Here is a 24,747-nt window from a genome sequence, read left to right as displayed (position 1 = left end):
TTCTTTATGCTTTACGGAAATTCCAGATTTCACAACTGATCACTTAGTTTGGACTTTCGTTGCTTATAAGCTTATTCCGTATACCGTTGGTATGTCGATGTGAATGAACTTTATTTTGTGCATAAACATGAAAATGAAACATGTTCACATTAAGATGAACTTGTTAGTTTGAAAATAATTAATCTTCTTTATGCTTTACGGAAATTCCAGATTTCACAACTGATCACTTAGTTTGGACTTTCGTTGCTTATAAGCTTATTCCGTATACCGTTGGTATGTCGATGTGAATGAACTTTATTTTGTACATAAACATGAAAATGAAACATGTTCACATTAAGATGAACTTGTTAGTTTGAAAATAATTAATCTTCTTTATGCTTTACGGAAATTCCGGATTTCACAACTAATCACTTAGTTTGGACTTTCATTACTTATAAGTTTACTCCGTATACCTTTGGTATGTCGATGTGAATGAACATTATTTTGTGCATAAATATGAAAATGAAACATGTTCACATTAGGATGAACTTGTTAGTTTGAAAATAATCTTCGTACGTAATAATAATTATGAGTGTGTGTGTGAGTGTGTGTGTGTGTGTGGGGGGGGGGGGGAGGCATACAGGGGCATGGGAGCTCCCGAGGCGTCAACTTTTGATCAGAAACTTGGGTAATGTATATAGGACCTACCATAGGGTAACTTTTTTCTTCGTCTTTTCTTTTTCTTCAAATCTCCTTGTAAAGCCAGTAACGTTAGGCTTGTATAACGATCACTCTCATGATCTCACATCGTAGGGTGTTTTAAACTTGATGTGTTCAAATAGGTCTATTACATGCAATGAATTTAAAAAGCATACGAAAATATTTGGCAACCGAACCGAAACATAGACCTTAAATCCCCAGAAGAGAAAATATTTCCAGTAAGATTTTACACAAAAAGAAGTACACCGTATAAAATATTCGAGTGTTAACAATTAATAGACCGGCTTTCCTCTATACGAAAGTCTCTCCTCCCCCTTCCCCCCTCCCCTCCCCTCCCTCTTAAGTTTTTTATTTGATTGCAGCTATTTCAAAAAAATATGCATCCTCGGTAACAAATTTGAACGACTGCAAAGAAGGGAATTATTCAAATGGACGAATTCTAATTAACATCAACATTTTACTTTTTTGTGTCAAACAACAATTGATCACTCCGCTGTTGATTGTTGATAATTATATATATATATATATATATATATATATATATATATATATATATATATATTTATATATTATATGAAGAGCTTGCTTCCAAAAGGCGCTAAATCCATCATTTTTCAATGGATTTAGTGCCTTTTGGGAAAAAAGCCCTTCATATGTAAATACAGTGTATATGTTTTTTTTTTCTTTTACTATGATACTGCATTTATGGAATGTCATACTCAATAAGGGCACACTCGCCACAAGTTTTTGTACTTCTAGAGATGTGCCTGCTGCATTTTGAAATTGATCGCTTGTTACTTGTACACATTTGCTGGTCCGTGGAAATGAATTATGCCATTGAAACTGAATATAATATCCTTGTATAACTCACTGTTCATTATGCCGGTAGGAACGTATGTATAGGCAGCAACGAAAGTCCTCCATTCGGCTCTGTCCATGCGGCCAGGGCTGGCGTGGTTTAGGTCCCTGTCCATGGTCCCTGAGGTGCTCAAGATGGGTCTCCTCCTCTTCCTCCTCCCGCTGCAGGATTCCAGTAGGACCCTATACAAGGGCCGACTTGTAAATTGCTGTCTTGTCCTTTCCATACCGATCCTTCTCCTTCTCGTTTGAGGTGTCTTCAAAATACAAGCTCTGCTTCTCTCCATTTCCGGCAATTTTGAGTTGTATTTTCATCGATCGAAGTTACATAAATTGTACTTCAATTGGTTCGAGTTTCGTCTATTACGGTGTTGTATTGATTTTGTGTAATTATGCATAATATTATACTGTAATTGTATTTTTGTTTGTCGGAAATAAAATGAATGAAATGAAAATGAAAAAAGATTTGTGAATGGTCCTTCTCCTTTTTCAAATTATGTTTTCCTATACAGTGATAAAAAAAAAAAATTCAGGCAATTCTGTTGTTTTCGTAGCTGTTCACCCTTCCACACATTTTTATGTGTGTGTGTGTGTGTGTGTGTGTGTGTGTTAATTGTGTTCAGTTGCATTGCATAGATTTCGCTTGTTATGATGATGCCCAATTTTCGAGTCTTTGTGAGCGACAACGCGCGTGCTTTGGCAGTGTACTTTTTAAAAATTGTCTTTGTTGCAGTAATTGAAATTGATAAGTAAAGAGTTACTGTACATATCATACTGGCGCTACTTTTTCAACTCAAGGGACATTTCTTCAAGCATTTTGTCTGATAGTTGCTCTTAGTCAATAGCTTTTAACAGTTTGTTAGGAAAAAAAATCTACCCCGCCCCTCCAAAAACAAAACAGAACAAAAACAAACAAACCCTCTTCTGTGTACTCAGTACTGTTTTTTCTCGTGTTTTTTTTTTTTTTCTATTTGCCGAGCGCCCTCTGTAGATACGTTTAATAAACGTACGTCGGGATAACCCGAGCGGTGTTGTTCTCCTCTTTTTGAACGTGAAATTCCGCGAATCGAAAGGGTTTACTGCTCAACTTTGGAACAAAATTGACTGCAACAAGAACTTCATAGTTGTGTAAGTGTATAACAGATATTTCAAGTCACAAGTTTCTTGGCTTTTGGTTCAAAACGAATGTTAAATATTTACACTCGGTGCAATGTAAATTTTTACAGTCCCATCTATTGCTATTTCAGCTGGGTCTTGTGTGCATTGACATACGAGTGACTGACCTCTGTCTGAGCTGAGAGTCAGACTCAGCTCAGCTGAGTCTGACTCTGATCCGAGCTGAGAGCTGCTGGCTGTGCGTAGGCCTAGACCTACAGTATTTACACTGCAAACTGTGGTAAACAAGCCAGACTAGTCTAGAGTTTCCATTGCATTGGGTTTACTCTCGGGGTCGTGTGAATTACGGTAATTTACAACTGAGTGCAGCCTGTAGACGTAGATCTAGTAGGTAAATTACCCCATCTAACGACGTTGATTATGCCCGAAATTGTAGTCTACAAACATAACGATTAAGTTAAATAGCTAGATTCGAACCTTTTCCGAGACAATGTACGAGTGAAGTTTTCACATACACGTATACAAGTTAACAATCGATGATCATTGACAGTCAATGCAATGGTCTGTACTCTTGTCTCTAGACATTTTAACAAGTTAGCAAAATTTACATTTTTTCTAGAGTAAAAGCCCCAATATTTGGCCAGCCTCCAAAATCCGGACACTTATCACTTATCACAAGCCAGCAAATTCTACTGTCACAACACACGCATATCACATCATTTCACACACTGGCAGACTCGTTCACCACAGGAAAGTGCCCGAGTCACCTCCAAAAACCCATCTAAAATCCCAAATTTTGCCGTCAAAAACACAGAATCGCTGCAACTTTCCAAAGCGCGCACGAATTAGGTCCCGTGTAATGAATCAGGGTTGCCGAAAAAGCACTAAAAATTGAAAAATTACTCCGTTCTGTCGCGAGATTTTTCGCTTATCGCAAGCTCAGAGTATGTGTGATGGTACTGTATCCTCAAAAGCACAAAAGAAAAACAAAATGTCCATACGTGCCAATGCAGTGAATAATAGGGGCTGAATGCAAGTGCCGAGTCACCAAAATTCGGACACGAACGGGCGCCACAACGTCCCCAATGCAACCTTGCGCCTACGAGGTATGGCGCGCGCTCATTTTTCAACGACCTTTGTACGCGTATTGACATTGCGCGCGCGTCCGAATTTTGGAGATGCTGTCCGAATTTTGGGGAAATGACAAGGTGATAATATTTGGGGATTCTGTGAAATTTAATGATGCATTTAAAAAAAAATCAATATATGGGGAAAAAGTAGGTTGTTATATTTAACATACATTATTATAGATATAATTTTGTATTATATTATTTGAGTATTATTATTTGAGTTCAAAAAATATTGAAAAAAAAGCTTAAGTGTCCGAAAATTGGGGTTTTTACTCTATATGTAGAGTTTCTAGATCTAAATGAATGCTATTATTTGTGCAAAATACAGCATTTTAGACCCTCTGATTAAATTTGTCATGATTTTTCTCTATTTACAGAGCTAGTAGTACAGAGTCGATTGGCATCGTTTCTTTTTGGCATGCTCAACTGTGCTTGCAGTCAGCATGCGCATTATCTATTGCGTTCTGACCTGGTGTAAATGATCTAGCGTAGATTGGTTACAACAGCGCACAGTGAGAGTGGTGCTGCGGTGAAATTCACCCAAAATCTCAGCTGACAGAATTTGAATTGAGTGCCTGACTGTGGGAGAAAAATGTTGGTTTAAAACACTTTGAAAAAGATTAGATCTAACATTAACTTTTCATAAAATTCAGATTTTCAGACTGCTTTCTGCTTCCAATTGTCAGACATGGTAAACACTTTGAAACATGTAATTTCACAAAATTGATGGAAAAAGAGTGGCACAAATTGACTTTGCAACGATGAAAACAGATCAAATTTTACGACTCTCCTGTTCTTATGCCCTTGTTGTTGCTTGCAGTGCAATACCTGAGCTGATTTTCTGGCAAGCTGTGCTTAAAAATAATGGATGTGTTTGCAAGGGTTAGATAGCTCACGGTGGCATTCACGACATCTACATGTATGTAAAACAATTCAGTCGTGCAAAAGTATTAATCTTTCTTGTTTCCCCATTTCTGAATATTTCGTCCTGTTTCTGTTATTTTTACAGTTACACAGCTTTAGTCATGGTTAAATGTTGTCATGATTTCATGTCTCTTCTTTTTGTAGATTTGAATTGAACAGTGACAAGTTATTCCCAATTCTGGAAAACTGTTCAGAATGGGGTATGATAGAGATCTAGAAAATATAAGTCACAATATTATGCCTTTTGTTTTTCACATTTTCGTTGCTTTTGTATGAACTACTGATAGTGTTCAAGCTGGTTATTTGACTGAATTAAAGCATATTGACTGGAAGCTTCAGGTGTCAAGATTACTACATGTGCAGACTGATAACATAATAGGAAGAGCTGAATTAATAGGAGGAAACTTGCCGTCTCACCATTTTCTATAAAATTGATTAAAGTCAGATGAGGTAGTGATGCAGTTGTGCCATTCTATATCCTCAGAAACTGAAATACACTATCTTTGTACTTTAAAGTTTCCATATTTGAAAAAAAAGAGTCTAGTGTTCATTCATACAGTTTATTGGTTACAATCACATCATCATAATGTTTTACTCTCACACCTTGTTGGGGTATACAATTTGTAGGCACATTCTGCGATTAAGATGTCATCGAGGGATCGAGATCGTGAGAGACACATCGATCACAGTCGTGACCGAGACCGAGATCGAGACCGTGACCGCGAAGTAGACCGTGACCGCCACAGGGACCGCAAGGACCGACATGACCGCGATCGCGACCGTGACCGGGGGCGGTCAGAGAAAGATCGTGACCGACATCGAGATCGGGACAGGGACAAGGATCGGGACAGGAAGAGAGACAGATCAAGGCGCTCAAAGTCACCAAGTCACAAGTCAAAAAGGTAATTCATTTTATTGGCTAAAAAATGCATCTTTTTTTTCTCTTTTTTTTTTCAAATTCTCCTACCTTCCTGTATCCAAATAATCCAACAACTTTTACATTTGTATGTGTAATAAGTTTAGAAGCACATTATAAAGTATGCAATAGCTCAGTTCTTAATTACACCAAAATTGCATTTTTGTAAATATATTCCAGTAAATCCACTTCTGTTCTTATGAGACTGTTAAATTCATTAATAGAATCATTGCAGTTTTGCTATTATGATTAAAATTTAACAGTATTATAAGTTGTTGCACGGCGAGTTGCAACTCTGAGAAGTATTGTTTATCTTCATGTGCATGGTTCAAAAGCAAGTTATTGCATATAGTGAGCATGAAAATTGTATGAAAATTTTTACCAGACAATCATTGGAGAAGGATGAAATGAGTTGAGAATGCAGTGTTTACAGAGTAGCCCAAGTTAGATAAGGATGCTCAGTATGAATGAAAAGACTGTCTGCAAATTACTTTAAAAATGTTTGCCAATCTGTGAAACAAATCAGAGTTTGAAGTTTATTTACTGACACTGATGGTTTCACTGTTATTCCATGTGTGCATACTTCTGTTTCACCTAGCATCAGTGTTCTGTGTGCTCATTCTCTAGAATATGTTGTTTGATTGGTGGCAGTACCACACAGTTTTATTGAATGTTTATGTCGATATGTTCAGGGTACCATAGATTCTTATAGCAGTACTGTCAGGCTGCTTCCGGTATCAGATTATATGATATGGGCATGCTACCGTTATGTAGAATGTTCCTAATTTTTCATTGGTAGCTTGGGATCTCTCTGTGGTAGAGATGCAATAATGGGGGCAGTAGAGCGTATGTCAAGAAACTGAAGCCCAGAATTGATTCGAGAAGCGTAACTTATACTTAACGAATTGCTCTGTGCAGAATTGGCATAGAAGCAAAATAATAATAATAATAATAATAATAATATTAATTATCATTATTATTATTATAATAGTAATGATAATAATAAAAAAAAGAAAAATTGTCTTTCCGTATTTGCAAACAGATAAATGGTACACGAAAATTGATATCAATGGTATTGTTTAAAAACTCTTACAGTGTGAAGAAGGAAGATGAGGAGGAGGATGAGGATGAGAAGTCCAACAAGAAACAGCCCTTGTCTCTGGAGGAGATGATTGCTAGGAAGAATGCTGAGCAGGAAGCCCTGTCTAAGGTATTCCCAGCTAGAGCAGGCCCTCTTTAACCCATTAAGGGACAAGTCCACCTTCATGTGGATTGAGTGTATGCAGAATATTATTAGAACACATCAGTGAAACTTTGGGGAAAATCGGACAATCCATTCACAAGTTGTGAATTTTTAAAGTATCTGCGCAATCACTCCTGGATGAGAAGACTACTACAGTGTATGATGTCACATGCGTACAGCGATATTAGGAAAATATAAATAGAATTTCACAAAATTTCATTTTTTGAAAAAAGTACCCATTTCCTTGACTTGTCACTGACGTATGTTAACACTAAGGGTAATATCATTCCGCCTGCCTTCTGAAAGAGGCAAGGCAAGCGTTCTCTTATTATGCGAGAAAAGTGAAAATATGTTGAATCTTCTTAATGTTTTCTTTATATCGTTCTACACATGTGACATCACAAGCTTTAGTAGTCTTCTCATCCAGCAGTGACTTAGCAGAAACTTCAAAAATTCATAACTTCTGAACAGATTGTCCAATTTTCCTCAAACTCTCACTGATGTGTTCTACTAATATTGCTGCATTCACCCAATCCACGTGTCTATGAAGGTGGACTTGTCCTAAATTAACTCTTTCACGTGCCATGGTGTAAACCCCCTGTGTGCCACATCATTCTGAGAGAGCAATGTTGTCATGCTAAAAAAAAAAATTCTGTTTTTTAAATCTATGTAACTTCAACTGAGTTGGGTGTGCGAACATGGCACCTAAAGAGTTACAGGACAGGTTCACCCTTGGAAATATATGTGCGGATTTAGTGTACTCCACAATCGCGAGTGTAACCACTTGAGAAATTTTCGAGAAGTCCCGATGCATGAAAAATTAGACTCGCTAAATATATGGCGCATACAGTAACTGTTATTTCAGACATTTCAAGAAAAGCTTAGAATGCCAGGTATATTGTAGTTACGTGTTGTTGAATATGCAAGACCCCATGTCTTGTAAGACGACAATGTACATGTATTTTAGTCAGTGCAGGAGCAGAGAAAAGCTGCTATTAAAGGTAAATAAACTGCACATTCAAAAGACTGAGCATGTGTTATACCTGCATAATCATATGTGTGTGTTTGGTTAGACAATGACAATAGATTCATCAAAACAATTTGTCATTCTTAAAGACATACGCACAAACTTGATCAGCATGTGACACACTGCAAACATACTGACCGACTTGAAATACAGGCGAAGCTTTAAGATGATATTTGTAGATACCAGATGAAAGCTTGATGAATCTACACCAGCTTTTAAATGTGTCTTCCCACGGCCTCAGTGCTTCAGACTAACAATCATGGTGAGCAGCTATGACTGTTTTCGTGATGTACGCAGTAAAAGTACCAATATTGTCTCTTTCGAAACCTACCGTGCACCAATTGTCCACGAATTCTGTGTGACAACCAATTGTCACACAGAATAATAGTAGGGTAAATCAGGCACGTGTAAACAATCTACAATCTAGGGTTGTTGCTGGTGACCAGATTCAAGGATGAACCCCCCCCCCCAAAAAAAAAAAGGAAAAAAAAAGAAAAAAAGATCACAACATGATGCAACCATGATCTCTTGATTTCCAACCATTTGTGTGAGTTGTCCTTCATCTGCTCCTCTTCCTGTTTTTTTATTTTTTTTTGCTCGATCTCAGCCCAAGTTTCTCAGCAAGGAGGAGCGAGCCAAGCTTGCTCTGCAGCGGAGACAGGAGGCAGTGGATGCCCAGAGGGCAGCGATGGAGGAGGCCAGGAAGAAGCAGAACGACTTTGAGAAGATCGCACAACAGTCAATGGGTAAGAGAAGTAACCTGAGTATCACCCTAATCCAAAAAGTGTTGAATTAAGATTGAATTGCGTTTTATTAGAGACTAAGAAAAAGCAGAACAACTTTGAAAAAAAAAAAAATGCTCAACAGTCAACGGGTAAGAGAAGTACATGTGAATGAAGTACCGGCGTAGCCCCTAGAGTGTTGGAATACGGTTTGAATTGCTCCTTCTTAGAGGCTAAAAAGAATAGATAGACTCTGAAAAGATTGCTCGATATTCAAGAGGTAAGAGAAGTAATGGAAGCATGACTGTAATCCATACAGAGTGTAGAATTACGTTTTAATTTCTTATTCTTTAGATACTTCAAGAAGAAGCAGAATATTTTTAAGGGATTGCTCAACAGTCAGTAGGTAAGAGCAGTATTCGAAGTATCACCTTGGCCCATAGAGTATTGAATTGGGATTGAATAGCTTCTTATTGGAGACATTAAGAAGAAGCAAAACAATTTGAAAAAAATTCTCAACAGTCAACAGGTAAGAGAAGTAAACAAAGCATCACCTTTGGCCATAGACTGTTAAATTTGGTTTGAATTGCTCCTTCGTAGAGGCTAGAAAGAATAGAACGACTTTGAAAAGATTGCTCAATATTCAAGAGGTAAGTAATGAAAGCATGACTGTAATCCATATAGAACGTAAGATTAAGTTTGAGTGGCTTATTCTTTAGGTACTTTAAGACGAAGCAATATAGTTTTTAAAAGATTGCTTAACAGTCAAGAGGTAAGAGCAGTACTCGAAGCCTTAGCCCAAAAAGTGTTGAAAAAAGTTTCAGTTGCTTCTTCCTAAAGGCTGATTTAAAGAAGAAGCAGAATGTCTTTGTTAAGATGGTTCAACAGTCAAGAGGAAAGAAGAAAAGAGAGAGAGAAAAAAACCCACACAAAACAAACAACAGCATCACCCTATTCAATACATGTAGGGTTGAAGTCAGTTTGTAACCCCCTATTGACCATCGACCTATGCCCACAATGTGGGCCAGTGTGTTCATGTTTGCCGTCCGTACAGTTTCCGTGCAGATTTATTCATTTAAGAAGCACTTTCAGGCAATTAGATACGTATACATGCCATTGTGAGATGGTTTCGATATTTATTTTTTGTGTGTAAAAAAAAGAGCAAAATGTATTGCTTTTTTTAACACTGTCAATGCATACTGATGACTCAGATATTCAAAAAGTTTAAAGATTGTGTTTCCTGCATTCCGTCCTGTTCATAAAAAGACAAGAGGTGGCTGGGCATTGTGGTGTGCGCCTGCAATCCAGCTACTTTGGAGGCAAGGGCGGGGATATGGCTCAGTCGGTAGTGCGTCTACGTACCTGCACATCCAAGAGTACCGGGTTCAATTCCCGAGTCTCACTGAGCAATGTTGTGTGTAGACATTCTGTCCCCTCTAGTAAGAGGCGAAACACTCTGTCCCTCGGATAGAACATTAAATGGAGGTCCCATGCGTGTGTTCACCACAACACACGCACGTAAAAGATCCCACTTTATTCATTCATCGCAAAGAGCAGGGTGCCAACCGGGTGAAGTGGTCCCCCTATCCACCCACACACACACAAAAAAAAAACAGGTGAATGATGCCGACCCCTCATGGTTCATCTCAGGGGACTAGCATTAATGAGCAAATGGTATCAACCAGGCACACTGCCATACGCTTGAATGAATGAATGAAAGACAAGAGCCTTGTAATGTTATGATCATTTGCACCGTCTCACTCAGCCTTCAATCTGTAAATTTGTCTGTAACAGAGGATCCACGAGAGAAGGAACGAAGAGAGCGGAGAGAGAGAAGGATGAGGGATGACAACATGGAGGAGGAAAAGCTGTCTAGGGATGAAGTGAAGGAAAAGCAGGCCATCAAGGTATGAATAAATCCACCATCATATCTAATCAAGTCTGATCAAATCGTCTGCTCCAGAAATCTAGCAAGGCTCCTGATTATGATACAAAGCGCAGTAGGAAATTACTTCAGTGAATGAGGAAAAACAAATTCTCCTTGGATATTTCCTTCTCTGTATTTCAGATATAAGTGAGTGGCAATGAATGAAATAGACAAGTTCCTTGAGGAGAAGTTACCCTATTTCAAGTGCTTTGACTTAAAGTGAGTGGAGCAGGATCTTCCACATTGCAGTTCTATTATTTGTGTACAAATTCACTTCGATTTTATGGCGGGAGAGGTGCTTATTAGGACTGTACAGCAATCTCATGGTAAACCGTCATGTTGTGCAGATGGGTGAATAAACCATATATTCTTTCAAAACCAAACTCATGGGTTCTTGAATTTGCACTGCACAATTTTCAAATTATTCCAAATGTGCAGAGAATATTGTAAAGATTTTTTTTTGCAGGTTTTAAAATTCATATTAGCCAAAAGTAGTGCGAAATATGTGAAAATTGATGTACTGCTAAAATTTCTGTGTTAACATTATTTCATTGTTCTGAAGAACACATACATTATAGAGCTCAGTTGATTTGAGCTGATATTAATAGCCACATTTTCATGTAATCTGTTACTGTAGATGAATACAGCCAAACCTGTCTATAGCGGCCACCCAAGAGAGATGAAAAAAAGTGGCCATTTTTAACAAGTGGTCACTAAAGACAGGTTCTTTCGCATGCTTTTTCTCTCGAAGGGAATTGTTTTTAGTGGTCATATACGGTAGGTGGGTACTATAGACAGGTGGTCGCTGAGACAGGTTTGACTGTATGAACATAATTCATAGGATATCTCTTGTTTTTATGTGTTTTGATAAAGGTTATCCAACTGAAAGAATACCAACCAACAGTCTATGCTGTTTTCTTACAAACTCCTTTGTACAGCAAACACTATACGCCATTTCTTCATTTGCACTATTTTGTTCAATTTCGACGCAGGACCGCTATCTTGGTATCATCAAGAAGAAGCGGAGAGTGCGTCGCCTGAACGACAGGAAATTTGTCTTTGACTGGGATCCAGGTGAAGACACGTCTGCTGACTACAACCCGCTGTAAGACACCTTTGTCATTCTCTTACTCCCTTTAGAGCTTTGTAAACAGAATTTTGCTGGAAGAAACCCTAATCTTGCCATTGTTACATTGGCATCTCTGAATTTTTCAAATTCATGAAATTCTTCCGTCGAGATGCTTTCATTGCAACTGATTGACAAATTGCCCTGCATCGACGTAAATAAGCACTGAATTGATCAGTGTTTTAGTAGTAGCCATGATAAAAATCATCCCGCTCGAGTATGTGCGCCCATGATTTTTATCATGGCTACTACTAAAACACTGATCTATTCAGTGCTTATTTACGTCGATGCAGGGCAATTTGTCAATCTCTGAATTTTGTTGTAAAGAAATTGTGTACCATGTATTGGAGAAAAATTGGGTGGAATGGCTTCGGTTCATTAAGTTGGCACTCAGATCAGAAAGAAATTAACAAAAATTGTCCAGTTTGAGAGAGAAATAGTAACAAATTTTCCTAAATTCAGCATTTAAAAAATTTATCATATGTGAAGAAAAAAGGCTCTGACAAAATGTCATGTTATTTCCCACGAAATATAGGCTCTGACAGTGTTTTTTTTTTGTTTCCTGCGGAATGAAACGCGCACAATGAATAGTACAAACTATGATAGAAAGATACAGTGAGTAACTAGAATGTGGTTTCTAGGAAGTAATGGTTTAATTGTCCAGGCCTTTTGCATGCAGAATGCTGGTAATATTTCCATCAACTAAAGGCTGAAAATGTTGCAGTTACTGGGTTGCCAGAGCAGAGCTATAGTGAGCATGCGGTATTTCAAACTTCACCATTCTTATAATGGTACGTGATCAAGAAAGAAATAGATTATGTAACTTCAGATGCGAATGAGAGAGATTACATACGTTGATGTATGTTATTTTTGTTTAACGTTACACATGCGGGGAATAGTTGTGATTTCCACGTAATGGAAGAGACTCCATCTTTCTCAAATGCATAAAAGGTGAATTGTTTTCTTTGTTGGTGTATTCCAACAAGTAGGAATAATTAATTGTTATTACCATGAGTCATGCTGGAGTAAAGTCTTGAAAACAAAATTTGTAAGACCAACTATATCTGTATTTCATGTGTCAAGGAAATTACATAGGTCATTGCACTGGAATTCTACGATCGAGAAGTGCTGTCATTCAATCACAATTTTGTTCTCACAGCTACAAGGAGCATCACGAGATTCAGCTCTTTGGGCGTGGCAGCATCGCTGGCATCGACATCAAGGCCCAGAAGAAGACCTCCAAGTTCTACCAGGACATCCTGGACCAGAGGCGGTCACAGCAGGAAAAGGAGCAAGAAAAGTAAGTGCTGGTCCCAACAGCATATTTTCGTCAGCAACAGTGGTAATCTTGATGGTGATGTGGTGATCCTACTACTGCTTTTACTATTACTATGGCTACTACTGCTACTACTACTACTACTACCACTACTGCTGCCGCTGTTGCTGCTGCTACTACTGTAAAAGTGCATATTTTCGCGCAAGTAATTCTTTGTGCTTGGAAGAGTACCGTTTGATGAGTTTCGCAGGGTTTCAATTCTTTGAATCAAGACATCAACTATTGAAAAATACGGCATGCAAAAATATTTGCATGCTTTCATTTTTGTGCTACCTACTTTTTGCACGAAATGCGCAAGAATTTCAACACTGAAAATTTCCACTTTTACAGTACTGTTGTACTACTATCACCACCACCACCACTACTACTACTACTGTCACTACTACTGCTGCTCGCGCAAGTTGTAGTATCACAGAGGTACTGATAATGATGACAATGCTATAGTCATTATCATCATCATTATTAGGTTTCTCTCATTATTCTCAAAATTATAGTCATTATTATTGCTATCATAAGTTACAAAAAAGATAGGGATTAGCTTTCGTATGTTTCTAGAGATGATTAGATGTGATTAGATAGATAGAGGTTCGACTGAGGGTAGGGATGTACCAGTAAGTTGATGCCCTCTCCTTTCTTCCAGCATTTTTCTTTTGTCATGGGTGACAAAGATAACTCAGTAGCTCATCTACCAATCAACCTGTTCTCCTCACTCCCCGCACCCCTCCCCCTTCCCTCCCCCCCCCCCCCCAATGCAGGAATCGCTTGAAGAAGCAGAAAAAGAAGGAGGAGAAGCAGAAGTGGGACGACCGGCACTGGAAGCAGAAGAAGCTGGCTGAGATGATGGACCGCGACTGGCGCATCTTCCGCGAGGACTTCAACATCTCCACCAAGGGCGGCCACATCCCGCACCCCATCCGCTTCTGGGACGAGGCGGGCCTGCCCCAGCACATTCAGGACATCATCAAGGAAGTGGGATACAAGGTACGTACGATCTCAGGGGGCTGACAGAGAGTGACTTTATTTGTGAGATTGAATACATTTAGCAGTATACTGTAAAAGTGAAAAATTTTGCGGTGTTGAAATTTTTGCGCATTTCACGGAACCAGAAACTAGCCCGAAAATAAAAGCATGCAAATGCTTTTGCTTGCTATATGTTCCAGTAGTTGATGTCTTGAATCTGCGAAATAAAAAGCACTGGAGACTCTTCTATCCCCGCCGAGGGCAAAAAATTAGTCATGCGAAAATATCTACTTTTACAGTACATGCTCAGGAGGAATCCTTGGTGACACAGCTATGTAGCCCATCTAATTTGAAGGACTTTTCCTTAATGCCAAAGTTTAAATCTGTCCTGGCAACATATTTATTCAGAAAGCATTTTGAATGACTTAATATGTTTACATTTTATAGCATCTTTCTGTCCTATGTTTACTCCTTAATGTGTGTAAAGATGTTACGACAGTCTTATGCACTTTAAAAGCATCGTGCTGTTGTTATTATCTATCTAAATTCATGTGAGTATATATGTATGCAATTTATTTGTGTCTATGTGTTTCCGTGTGAGACATTCATTTACAAGTGAGGTGTACTGTACATGTGCCTTAGGCACACTTTTGTCAATAATGGCAGTAGCAAAGGCGAGCAATGCAATTAAAACTTGGGACTCCCAAATATACCAACATTCTCTTTGTCCTGCCCTCCCCTCCTCCCCCTCCCTTCCCCCCCCCCCCCCCCCCACAGGATCCAACGCCAATCCAGCGGCAGGCAATCCCAATTGGTCTGCAGAACCGTGATGTCATCGGTGTGGCCGAGACGGGGTCTGGTAAAACGGCCGCCTTCCTCATTCCTCTCCTGGTCTGGATCACGACTCTTCCAAAAATAGAAAGGTATGCTGGTGAGCTCGTCAGACAGACAGGTGTTTCACCTGGATTTGACCCCCAGGGAACTTTATCTCTCAGTCTTAATGTACATCCTTACATTCCAGTATTCCATGTGATAGTTTGAACTGTGGATGTGTATGCAGTCTGAGAACGTTTCCTACCCTGCCTTGAAATAAAAACACTTTACAAAGATGGAAGTGCGCGCTGTGTCTCGGGTCTGCATATCAAAAGGTCCAGATAGTCAAGCTAAAGATAACACCTGTAATAATAATAAATAATAATAATAATAATAATAGTAAAAAGGACATTTATATTGCGCAGCTACTATAATGATATACTCTACTGCGCATTACAAAATGACATGCATACAAAAAATTCAAACAGAATGTACACTACTTCAAGAGATGACTTTTTAACCTGGCCTTAAACTCATTAATTGTGACTGCTTGTCTTACAAACAAAGGGAGATTATTCCATAATTTTGGTGCAGCGTACAAAAATGCCCTGTCACCAAGAGTAACTTTTGATTTCCCCGATGGATATTTCAATAATGTTTGATCCTGTGAACTTCGAAGATGATAAAATGTTTGAAATGATGTTTTTAACTCTACAAGTTCCTATATGTACACTGGTGCTGTACCATGAATGGCTCTGTATACAATTAGCAGAGTTTTAAATATGATTCTCTGCTTTACAGGCAGCCAATGTAATGCACGTAGTAATGGACGACAATGAGAAAAACGAGGAGAATTACAAACTAATCTAGCACATGCATTTTGCACATGCATCTCACACCACGTCGATCATGTCACCAGTAATTGCGGAGGGTAGAAATGGCATGCACAACTTAAGTAAGCTGGAATGTAAAGGCTTGTTACTCACTCACATGTCCAGATTTTGCACACATTGCCACAATTACATGACAGGGAAGATATAGGCACATGCCTATAGGCCTTCTGGCCACACATGTCTCTGGAATTAGAACAGCAATGTGCCAGCGGTTTTGAGATAAATCTTTGAATTTTTAAGTAAATCTTGTAGAAATCATTGGATACAGCAATAAGCATATTTTTGTATTCCCTTCAATTTCATATTGTAAAAGTTAAAATTTTTGCAGTGTGGAAATTCATGAAATTTTCAAAAATAAAATCCTCACAAAATATTTGGCATATACAGTAGTTCAGTGATTGCCACCACTGCATTCACCTGCCATGCAAATGGGATTAATAATGTCACCTTTCAATGCATAAAACACGTACGTACACTATGTACATGTTTATGCAATGCACTCCAAATGTTTGATAACCTGTCTATAGTGGTCACCTGTTGATGATGGCCCTTCTTTTTTCTCTATTTATTGGCCACTGTAAACAGGTTTGACTGTATTTATAGAGTGGTAGCTGTTAACCTGTTGAGAATGAGCTGATTGTGCTACAACACACATTTCCCATAGGCACCTGCCCGAGTATACTCAGGACTAGTCCTCAACGGGTTAATGTGTTCTTCAATTCTTCCCCCCGACCCACAGAGAGGAGGATGCAGACCAGGGCCCTTACGCCATCATCCTGGCCCCGACCCGTGAGCTGGCCCAGCAGATCGAGGAGGAGACCATCAAGTTTGGCAAGCCCCTGGGCATCAGGACCGTCTCCATCATCGGCGGCATCTCCCGCGAGGACCAGGGCTTCAAGCTCCGCCTGGGGTGCGAGATCGTCATTGCCACGCCCGGTCGTCTCATCGACGTCCTGGAGAACAGGTACCTGGTGCTCAGCCAGTGCACCTATGTCGTTTTGGATGAGGTGAGATTCTGTTTTATACAGTTATGATAAGGTACATTAATGGAAAGGGACTAAACTCAAAGAAGAAATGATTAAAAGTTGCTTTGTTATCAAATACCTGGCTATCAAAAGCCACTGTACATTGTATGTCTTGTTTAAACTTTGTAATTAGGCATATACTTTATACTATGGGATAGCCAACTTTGATAATCTGTTGTAATTTGTAACTTTTATCTATGATGATGATGATCCACAGCATTTGTATAGCACCATATATATGTCGTAGAAACATTCAAAGGTGCGGACTCCTCCAAAAGAGAGTTAGCAAGTGAATGCTTGGTGAAAAATGTGAGTCTTGAGTGAGGCTTTGAAGTGATCCAGTTTGTCAATTTCACAGAGAAAAGATGGGTGGGACTTCCATAGGCCAGGAGCGATAGAGGGAAATGTCCGATCTCCGTATCCCTGGAGGTGTGTAACAGGCATCTGGAGAGTAAGGCCAGATGAACAAAGGCCAGGGCGAGGCTGATACCATTCGATTATTATGGTCAGAGAGATATTCCTATATGTCCAGAATTGAGACTGTGAAAAAAAGCTACATAGTTGCTAAGTGCAGAGTTTGAATAATTACTTGGCACCATGATGTAACATCAATCTTTTTGTTATTGTTGTTGTGTTCTGTCCACGTCAGGCTGACAAAATGATTGACATGGGCTTTGAGCCAGACGTCCAGAAGATTCTGGACTACCTTCCGGTCAACAACCAGAAGCCAGACACGGAGGAGGCGGAAGACACGTCCAAACTGCTGGCAAACTTTGCATCCAAGAAGAAATACAGACAAGTAAGCATGTACATTTTAAGCCCATTGTTTAGTCTCAAGAATGATATTTAATTGCAGTGGAAACAAACTTGATTTTATTCTGAGTATTTTCCTTTCATCAAACAAAATAAAAAATGCATCTTGGTTGCATGGACAAGCGTAATTTGACAAGTATAAAAAAGGTGACAAATGGGCCATTCTCCGATAAAGCGTGCAAAACTGCGATTTTTCGTGTCGCCAGCATGTTTATACAGTTGAAATCGATATTTTGTCCCTCAGAAATCAATTTTTTTGCTTAAATTCATCTGAGAGGTCGGACCTGTAAAATAAATACCAATAAAGCTATTGGGACGTCCGGGATAATATTAGAAATACGATCCAAAGTTTGATGTAACCCTAAAAACCCCATGTCGCCAGGACAGGAAGTGTTCATATAACAAGTTGTTACTTGTTAACATATCATTCAGATCAAATCTTTTGTACCTCATTACATTGCCCCTCGAGTGCCTGAATGAAAAATAATATTACATAACAATATGATGTTTTGATATTTTTCTAAGAGATAATTTATATCATGTCGCCAAATCGCAGTCAGATACGTTACCCTTTTTTTAGACTCTTGAGAGAAGATCAAAGAAATGCCGCATGGCAGTGTAATTTCATGTGTTAAACAAAGTCAACCGAACGCATACATGGAACCATGATTTATTCATTGAATCTCTTGTTACAAAGTAAATATACTGATCCGAAGCCGCGGAAGCCTCATGTTTACGATAAGCTGACATCAGATACGTTACTTAAACTTTGATTCATTTAGAAAAAAGTATGCTGTAAATAAAAGCGAAGCTCAGATACTTTTGAATACTTAAGGCAATGATTAATCACACAACAAATTTTTTTGGAGAAAATGAATATTTTAGTAGATAATAGTATGAGAACGGTAACGGCACGTCAGATATGTTACCATCACAAGTGTCAGATACATTACCAACAAAATAAAAGGTTATTCGCGCCGCGCTTTTGCGCACGGATTTAACCGGTTTACAACGGGCTCTCTTGTCATGACTTGCTAAAAGGATAGTTCTAAGAGGAATTAGGAGTTTATTTGAAGAAAATCGGTTTTGAAGTGGCCGATATGTCCGATATAAAGTAAAAGAATAAGTTTCAAACAAAATGTGGTGGCTCATCTCCTTTTATTTGGACATCTTTCTTGTACTTTATTTTGGACATCTCAGTCACTTCGGGGCCATTTTCATGAAGTAAATACTTAATTCTTCAAAGAGGTATATGGTGTAAAGTATTTCGTGTCAGTGGATTTCGATTATCTTGCAAAAGGTTAAAACCTATACTCATCTAAAGCAGAAATGTACATTTACTTATTGTGGCATTTACAAAAAGTGCCGTCAGACATGTTACAAATTCATTTTCTTTCTGCTTTGTTGTGTTTGTGTGTGTGCCTGTGTGCATGTGATGTTACACAATAACATAGAAAGACTTTAGAGGCTGAGTTTTGGTACCCACCTTTTTTTTTCAACTTCACAGCAAACGCAACTACATGAACGGTCTACCTTTCATTATTACCTTTCATCATAATGTTGCATTTTATTTACATAAAATGGGGTCAGTATTATGGTTAAAGTCAAGATCACTCCCTTCGTTGCAGGTTTATGTTCTGAAAATATCGATAGGATCTGATGTCTAACAATTTCTAACGTTTTGCGTCAGGTTTTTGAATCATATGTTTGAGTGATCGGGGTTTGATGTGAATTGGTAGTTTATTATGTCAATAAACATAAATACTTTGTCAGATACGTTACCATCACTTATTGGTTCTTCAGACCTAATTTATTACAGACAGGAACAATGGAATTTGAATTTATATTTATCACTTGCTTATATCTTTTCCAATTTCATTCTTACCGTCTTCCGTGTATCATAATAACAAAATTTTGGAACTATATCAGAAAAGAAGCATTGTGGAATTGTGCCTGCTTGACTCGTATTTTACGTACATCTCAAAGTTTTATTGAAGAATGATCTAATCTTCTATCGATGACGAGAACATTTTTTTTACGTTTAGAAGTGCGGTGTTTTAACGAAAATAATCATATTGTGATGTTCTTACAAGTTAAAATGAATATATTGGCATGATTGGTGTTGGGTTTAAAATTGTATACTAACGGAACGTCTGGTGCGTCAGATACGTTACCACACACCGTTCTTCTTTCGGTCCGACATGTATTTAATCTGACAGAGATGTTACCTGGCATTTGCTATTTATGAGAGGTATAATACTTGTTCATAAAGTTGCATACGTAATCAATGAGATTATTGTTGTAATTCAAATGCAGGTAAAAAGTTAGATTAGGGAAATATATTTCAAGCCGAAATATGTACATGTTCTTGATTTTTATTTAGCCTTCATTTTATAGATTACGATCATTCTTATTACAGATTAGATCAAAGCTGACTCCAAAATGTTTCCACGATGCTTGTAGATGTTTAAGCTTGTAGTTTTACATTATCATTGCCATTTTAAAGCAAGAAATAAGCAGACAATCAACAGTTTTGTAAGGCTACCTCTGGTAACGTATCTGATATTTGGTTTTAATAATAGTGATTATGCAAAAAAAGGACTCTACGTTTGGAAATGTTTCTAGGAAAAGTATGGGCTCTCAAAAATCACCCATTGATTGTTTTGTATTCCTAAGGGATTAAAGTTTCTGAAAAGATGAAAAATAAATAAAATCTCTGATGTTGATTTTTTGTCATTTCTACAACGGTAATTGCACGCTTTATCGGAGAATGGCCCAAATACAGTGTAAACTATAAGCTTGTAATATAAATATCATGTGTGGAACCAGTGACTGTTTCCTAATTGTGATTGAAAAAAATTCACTCAGTTATTGCATGTTAACCTTTGGATGCAGAAAAGAGTTCTTGTAACAACCATAACAACACTAGAATCTGTCCAAATGATCTTACTATCACAAAGTTTGATGCAAAAAGTATCATGAGTTGACATCCAGAGGGATAATTGATCAGTAAGAGTGTGATCTTCAAGGAAATTGTCTTGTATGTTTCGGGCCTCAATGGTAAGCTGAAGAGGACTGCATTTTACCGTTCCTTGTCAATGCACACCTGTTGATGAGGGTCACAGGACATATTTACTGTCACTTTCTGACAATCCCGATAGCTCATTTGGCAAATCGACTGCTAAGAATGATATTTGCAACACATGGTCTTGTCATTCCCCCCTCATCACCTGTCCATCCAGACTGTTATGTTCACGGCCACCATGCCTCCGGCTGTGGAGCGCATTGCTCGCAACTACCTGCGACGGCCCGCAGTCGTCTACATCGGCTCCGTGGGCAAGCCGACGGAGCGCGTGCAGCAGATCGTCTACATGACGTCCAACCAGGAGAAGCGGCACAAGCTGATTGGCCTCCTGGAGAAGGGCATCGACCCACCCATCATCATCTTCGTCAACCAGAAGAAGGGCGTGGACGTCCTGGCCAAGTCCCTGGAGAAAATGGGGGTAAGTTATGAGTAGAGAGTTTTGTCCTCCCTTGTCTTAATTTCTGGAGTAGATGGTTGTAAGTTTGGAGGACTTGTGCCCTCCCCTGTCCTGTATGTTTTTGTTGTTTTGTTTTCTGTTTTTTTTTTTATGTGTTGCTGTGATGTGCGTTGACTTTTTGGCAAAAAAGCTTTCTGAATTACCAACGAGAAAATCAATAAAGGTTTTGCCCAACCCTTGAATGCAACCATGTCCTAGTCGCTAAAAACCAACAGCAATTTAGTTAAAACTTTTCTTCTTGCTGATATTGCGATTTGTGTGGTACAGCATGTAGGTTATGACTTTACGAGAACCTGTCATAGACAACTGGAGGTCAAGAGGTCAAGTTGTGCATTTTTTTTCCCGCAAAAGAATTATCAAAGATATTCTTTAATGACTGATACTTAAGTGTTTGCAAACATACAAATGACATTGGCATTGGAGAAGGATATGATTTTAGTCATCATTATGTTTGCTATCATACCTCATTAAAGGGATTGTGTAGTTCTGGTTGAGTTTGGGCTTCAGGTTTCCAACATTTTTGTGAGATAATAAGAAACCACATATGAAATATTAAAAAGCATACAATTCTAAGAGGAATTCAAAGTATATTTGATGAAACTAGGTTTTGAAATAGCTGAGATATCCAATAACAAAGCTATCCTAATAAAAGATGGGACCCACCTTTTTATAGGACCACTTTGATATACTTAGTTTTTGGATATCTCTGCCATTTCAAAACCGATTTTCATCAAATGAACTTTTACATCCTCTTAGAATTGTGTGCTCCTTAATAATACTTCATATAAGTGGTTTCTAATAATCACGCAAAGTTAAAACCTGAATCCCCATCTCAACCAAAACTACCATCCCTTTTATATAAACCTGGTGGAAGTGCTGATTTTGCCATAAAACGCATTTCCCGTCGCCACCTGCCCTAGTATACTCAAGACTGTTCAACAGGTTAATGTAAGTTGTTTTGCAGAGAATTACCATTTTTTGGAATCATTGTCAACTGACCTTATCTCCCACAGTTCAATGCCACAACACTTCACGGAGGAAAGGGCCAGGAGCAGCGTGAGTACGCCCTCGCTAGTCTCAAGGCTGGACTGAAGGACATCCTGGTTGCGACAGACGTTGCTGGCCGTGGTATCGACATCAGAAATGTGTCGCTGGTCATCAACTTCGACATGGCCAAGAATATAGAAGGTAAAGAAGACGGAATAGTCTGCGTGTGATCAAAGTTTATTCTTGATGCAGTTGTTCCTTCTTTTTTGGGCCGAGAAGAACAATATTTATCACCAGATATTATTCTCCGTGCTTGTAGGAAGATTAAAGGAAACTCGAGGTTCTGGTAGATTTGTGAACATTTTTGTGTTGCAATATATTATCAATACTACAAGAAGCCCCAAACCTTCAAGGTTTTGTGCCTGTCAGTAAAACAAGGAATTGTAATACAAAACAGATTAATAAGCGATGGAAATATCAGAGTCATGGACAAGTTATGATTTTAATACCACAACAAGAAGTAAGTCAAATACAATCATGTTTACCTCCCATATGCTTAGATATGAAGATGTGACACTTAGTCTTGAAATATTTGTAAACAAAAAGAATAAAAGGTGTCCCAAGGGGCAAAATACTGATAGGAAATTCCACAAGTAAGAAACTGAGTGTCAAATCATATCACTGTATCACATTTATTATTTTTTTCTTCTTCTTCTTTTGTTACTGTTATGCTGGTTTTGCTATCAGTGTTATTGTGTTTTCTAGTCTTTTTGTATGAATAGCACCAGTGCGCTTAGAAACTCCAGTATGAAGTGCCATATAAATGCAATTATTATCATTATCATTAAATAATTTTCACTCTCCTCTTGACTCTGTTTTACTTCCAACATCCGTCCCCAGACTACACTCACCGCATCGGTCGTACGGGTCGTGCCGGCAAGACGGGGACGGCCATCACATTCCTGACGCAGGACGACAGCAACGTCTTCTACGACCTGAAGCAGGTCCTCATCTCCAGCCCCGTCTCCTCCTGTCCGCCGGAGCTCTCCAGCCACCCCGACGCCCAGAACAAGCCCGGCACCATCATGCAGAGGAAGCGCAAGGACGAGACCATATTCATCTCGTAGCATCTCGAGAGAGAGAGAGGTCGTGAAATAGACAAGACATTGTTTGTGTTTGCAACATCATCATCAGTGTGATGCGGTTGAACCAGAAGATGGATTTCTGATAGCATCCGACCCAGCTTTTGCCATATCACTCTTGAACGATGCTACTCCTGCAAGACAAAAACTTCCGGAGAGAATTTTGTGCAAAGACTTACACGGCATCTGTCTACACGTTTGGATGCATGACAAATTCGGTGCCCTGCTTTTAGGGTCTGATCGCGTCGCAGAACAGCAAGATGGTCTTTGAGTCTTATCCGATTTGTGTTGTGTTTCCATGGTGATATGATGAATCTACAAGAAAAGGAAAGTGGGAGGAGTGGCTTAGTATATCATGTCTGTCATCAAGTGTGTAAAAATTAGGTTGCATGTCAATTGTCTCACACAACTGTCTCTCAACATGAGGGAGTAGGTTTAGTATTTTATCTCTTTTGAACCTTCTCTTTTTTTTAATCCAAAGTATTGCTGTCAGTTTTTGTTGTTGTTTTTTTTTTTATTTCCAAGAAAGATGGAGTGGTGTATGTGTATTAAGATTTGATTAGCTTCCTTTACCAATGGGAATCATCAAGAAATAATGACTTTCTATAGACATGAGACACAGAATAGGGGGATGGCCCAAAGTGTTATTTCATATTGTTCGCTTTATGTTTTTCCCTTTCGATGAGTTTTTTTTTTTTCTTTTTAATTTCTTAGCTACCTGTTATTTGTGTGCATTTACAGCCTTCTCCACATCATGAGTAGAGTATTTATTGGTTCAGCCACTCCTTGGAGCATTCTTGGTCCACAAGAGCCATACTGATGGAAAAAAATATTATGACCAAAATCTTATTAAAAAAAAAAAAACAATGAGGAGAAGGCTTTCAAAAACAAAGACATGATATGTGTTGGGTTCCATGTGAGGAGGCAAGACAAAGTTTCATGCAGTAGTGATTTCTAGTTGGTGGTAAAGGTACATAAGGCTATTATATGTTTTATATTTGCCCAGGTTTTTACTGGGCTAGCCGCATCAATATGACTGCTTTCATTCTGAATGTCTTGTTATGTGATCAAATCCTCCTGGAAACACAGTCATACAGGGTCTTGAAGACCCGGTAGTGTGGGGATACTATGGAGTGAGAAGGCTGATACGACTTGGATATATTCGAGAATCTCTGTAAAAAAAAATGTGTTCAGCTTTATCACTGATATCTGTGTAAGTACGCACACAGCTGAGGAATCTTGAGTGGAGTTGAGTGTTACCGATGAACATACGCTTGGATGCACATATTCTCTGATGGGCAATTCTACTCTAGTAGGCCTGCTTCCATTCGTGGTTTTTCAATGTATCCCAGTGGGCAGCGAAAGTGGATTGATTCAATCAAACCACCCTTCTCTTCTCATGTTACGGAGTTTTTATTAATAAATATACATTTCATTTTGCAATAAGTTGAATTTATTGGTACTCCAGAATTAGCTTTGACTATCTAGCCAATATTCAGCTTTCACAATGTGACTTGAAATATACATTGCATATTATGCTATTAGAAT

General features: G+C 38.6%; 1 protein-coding gene across 1 annotated transcript; it reads left to right on the top strand.

Moving 5' to 3' along the window:
* The first annotated feature begins 2,577 nt into the window (after nt 1–2,577).
* LOC140243298 (probable ATP-dependent RNA helicase DDX23) lies at nt 2,578–23,664 on the top strand. Its single transcript, XM_072322970.1, has 14 exons — nt 2,578–2,685; nt 5,355–5,629; nt 6,739–6,853; nt 8,521–8,659; nt 10,430–10,542; nt 11,555–11,667; nt 12,848–12,988; nt 13,780–14,005; nt 14,762–14,907; nt 16,430–16,697; nt 17,365–17,514; nt 20,771–21,031; nt 22,084–22,258; nt 22,958–23,664. Exons 2-14 carry the CDS (start codon nt 5,373–5,375, stop codon nt 23,182–23,184), a joined length of 2,331 nt encoding a protein of 776 aa, XP_072179071.1. The 5' UTR covers nt 2,578–2,685; nt 5,355–5,372; the 3' UTR covers nt 23,185–23,664.
* The last annotated feature ends 1,083 nt before the right edge of the window (nt 23,665–24,747 follow it).

Source organism: Diadema setosum, chromosome 20 (genome assembly GCF_964275005.1).
Source record: "Diadema setosum chromosome 20, eeDiaSeto1, whole genome shotgun sequence".
Lineage (NCBI taxonomy): Eukaryota > Metazoa > Echinodermata > Echinoidea > Diadematoida > Diadematidae > Diadema > Diadema setosum.
The sequence above is the reverse complement of the archived record's forward strand: the minus strand, read 5'-3'. Positions and strand labels throughout refer to the sequence as shown.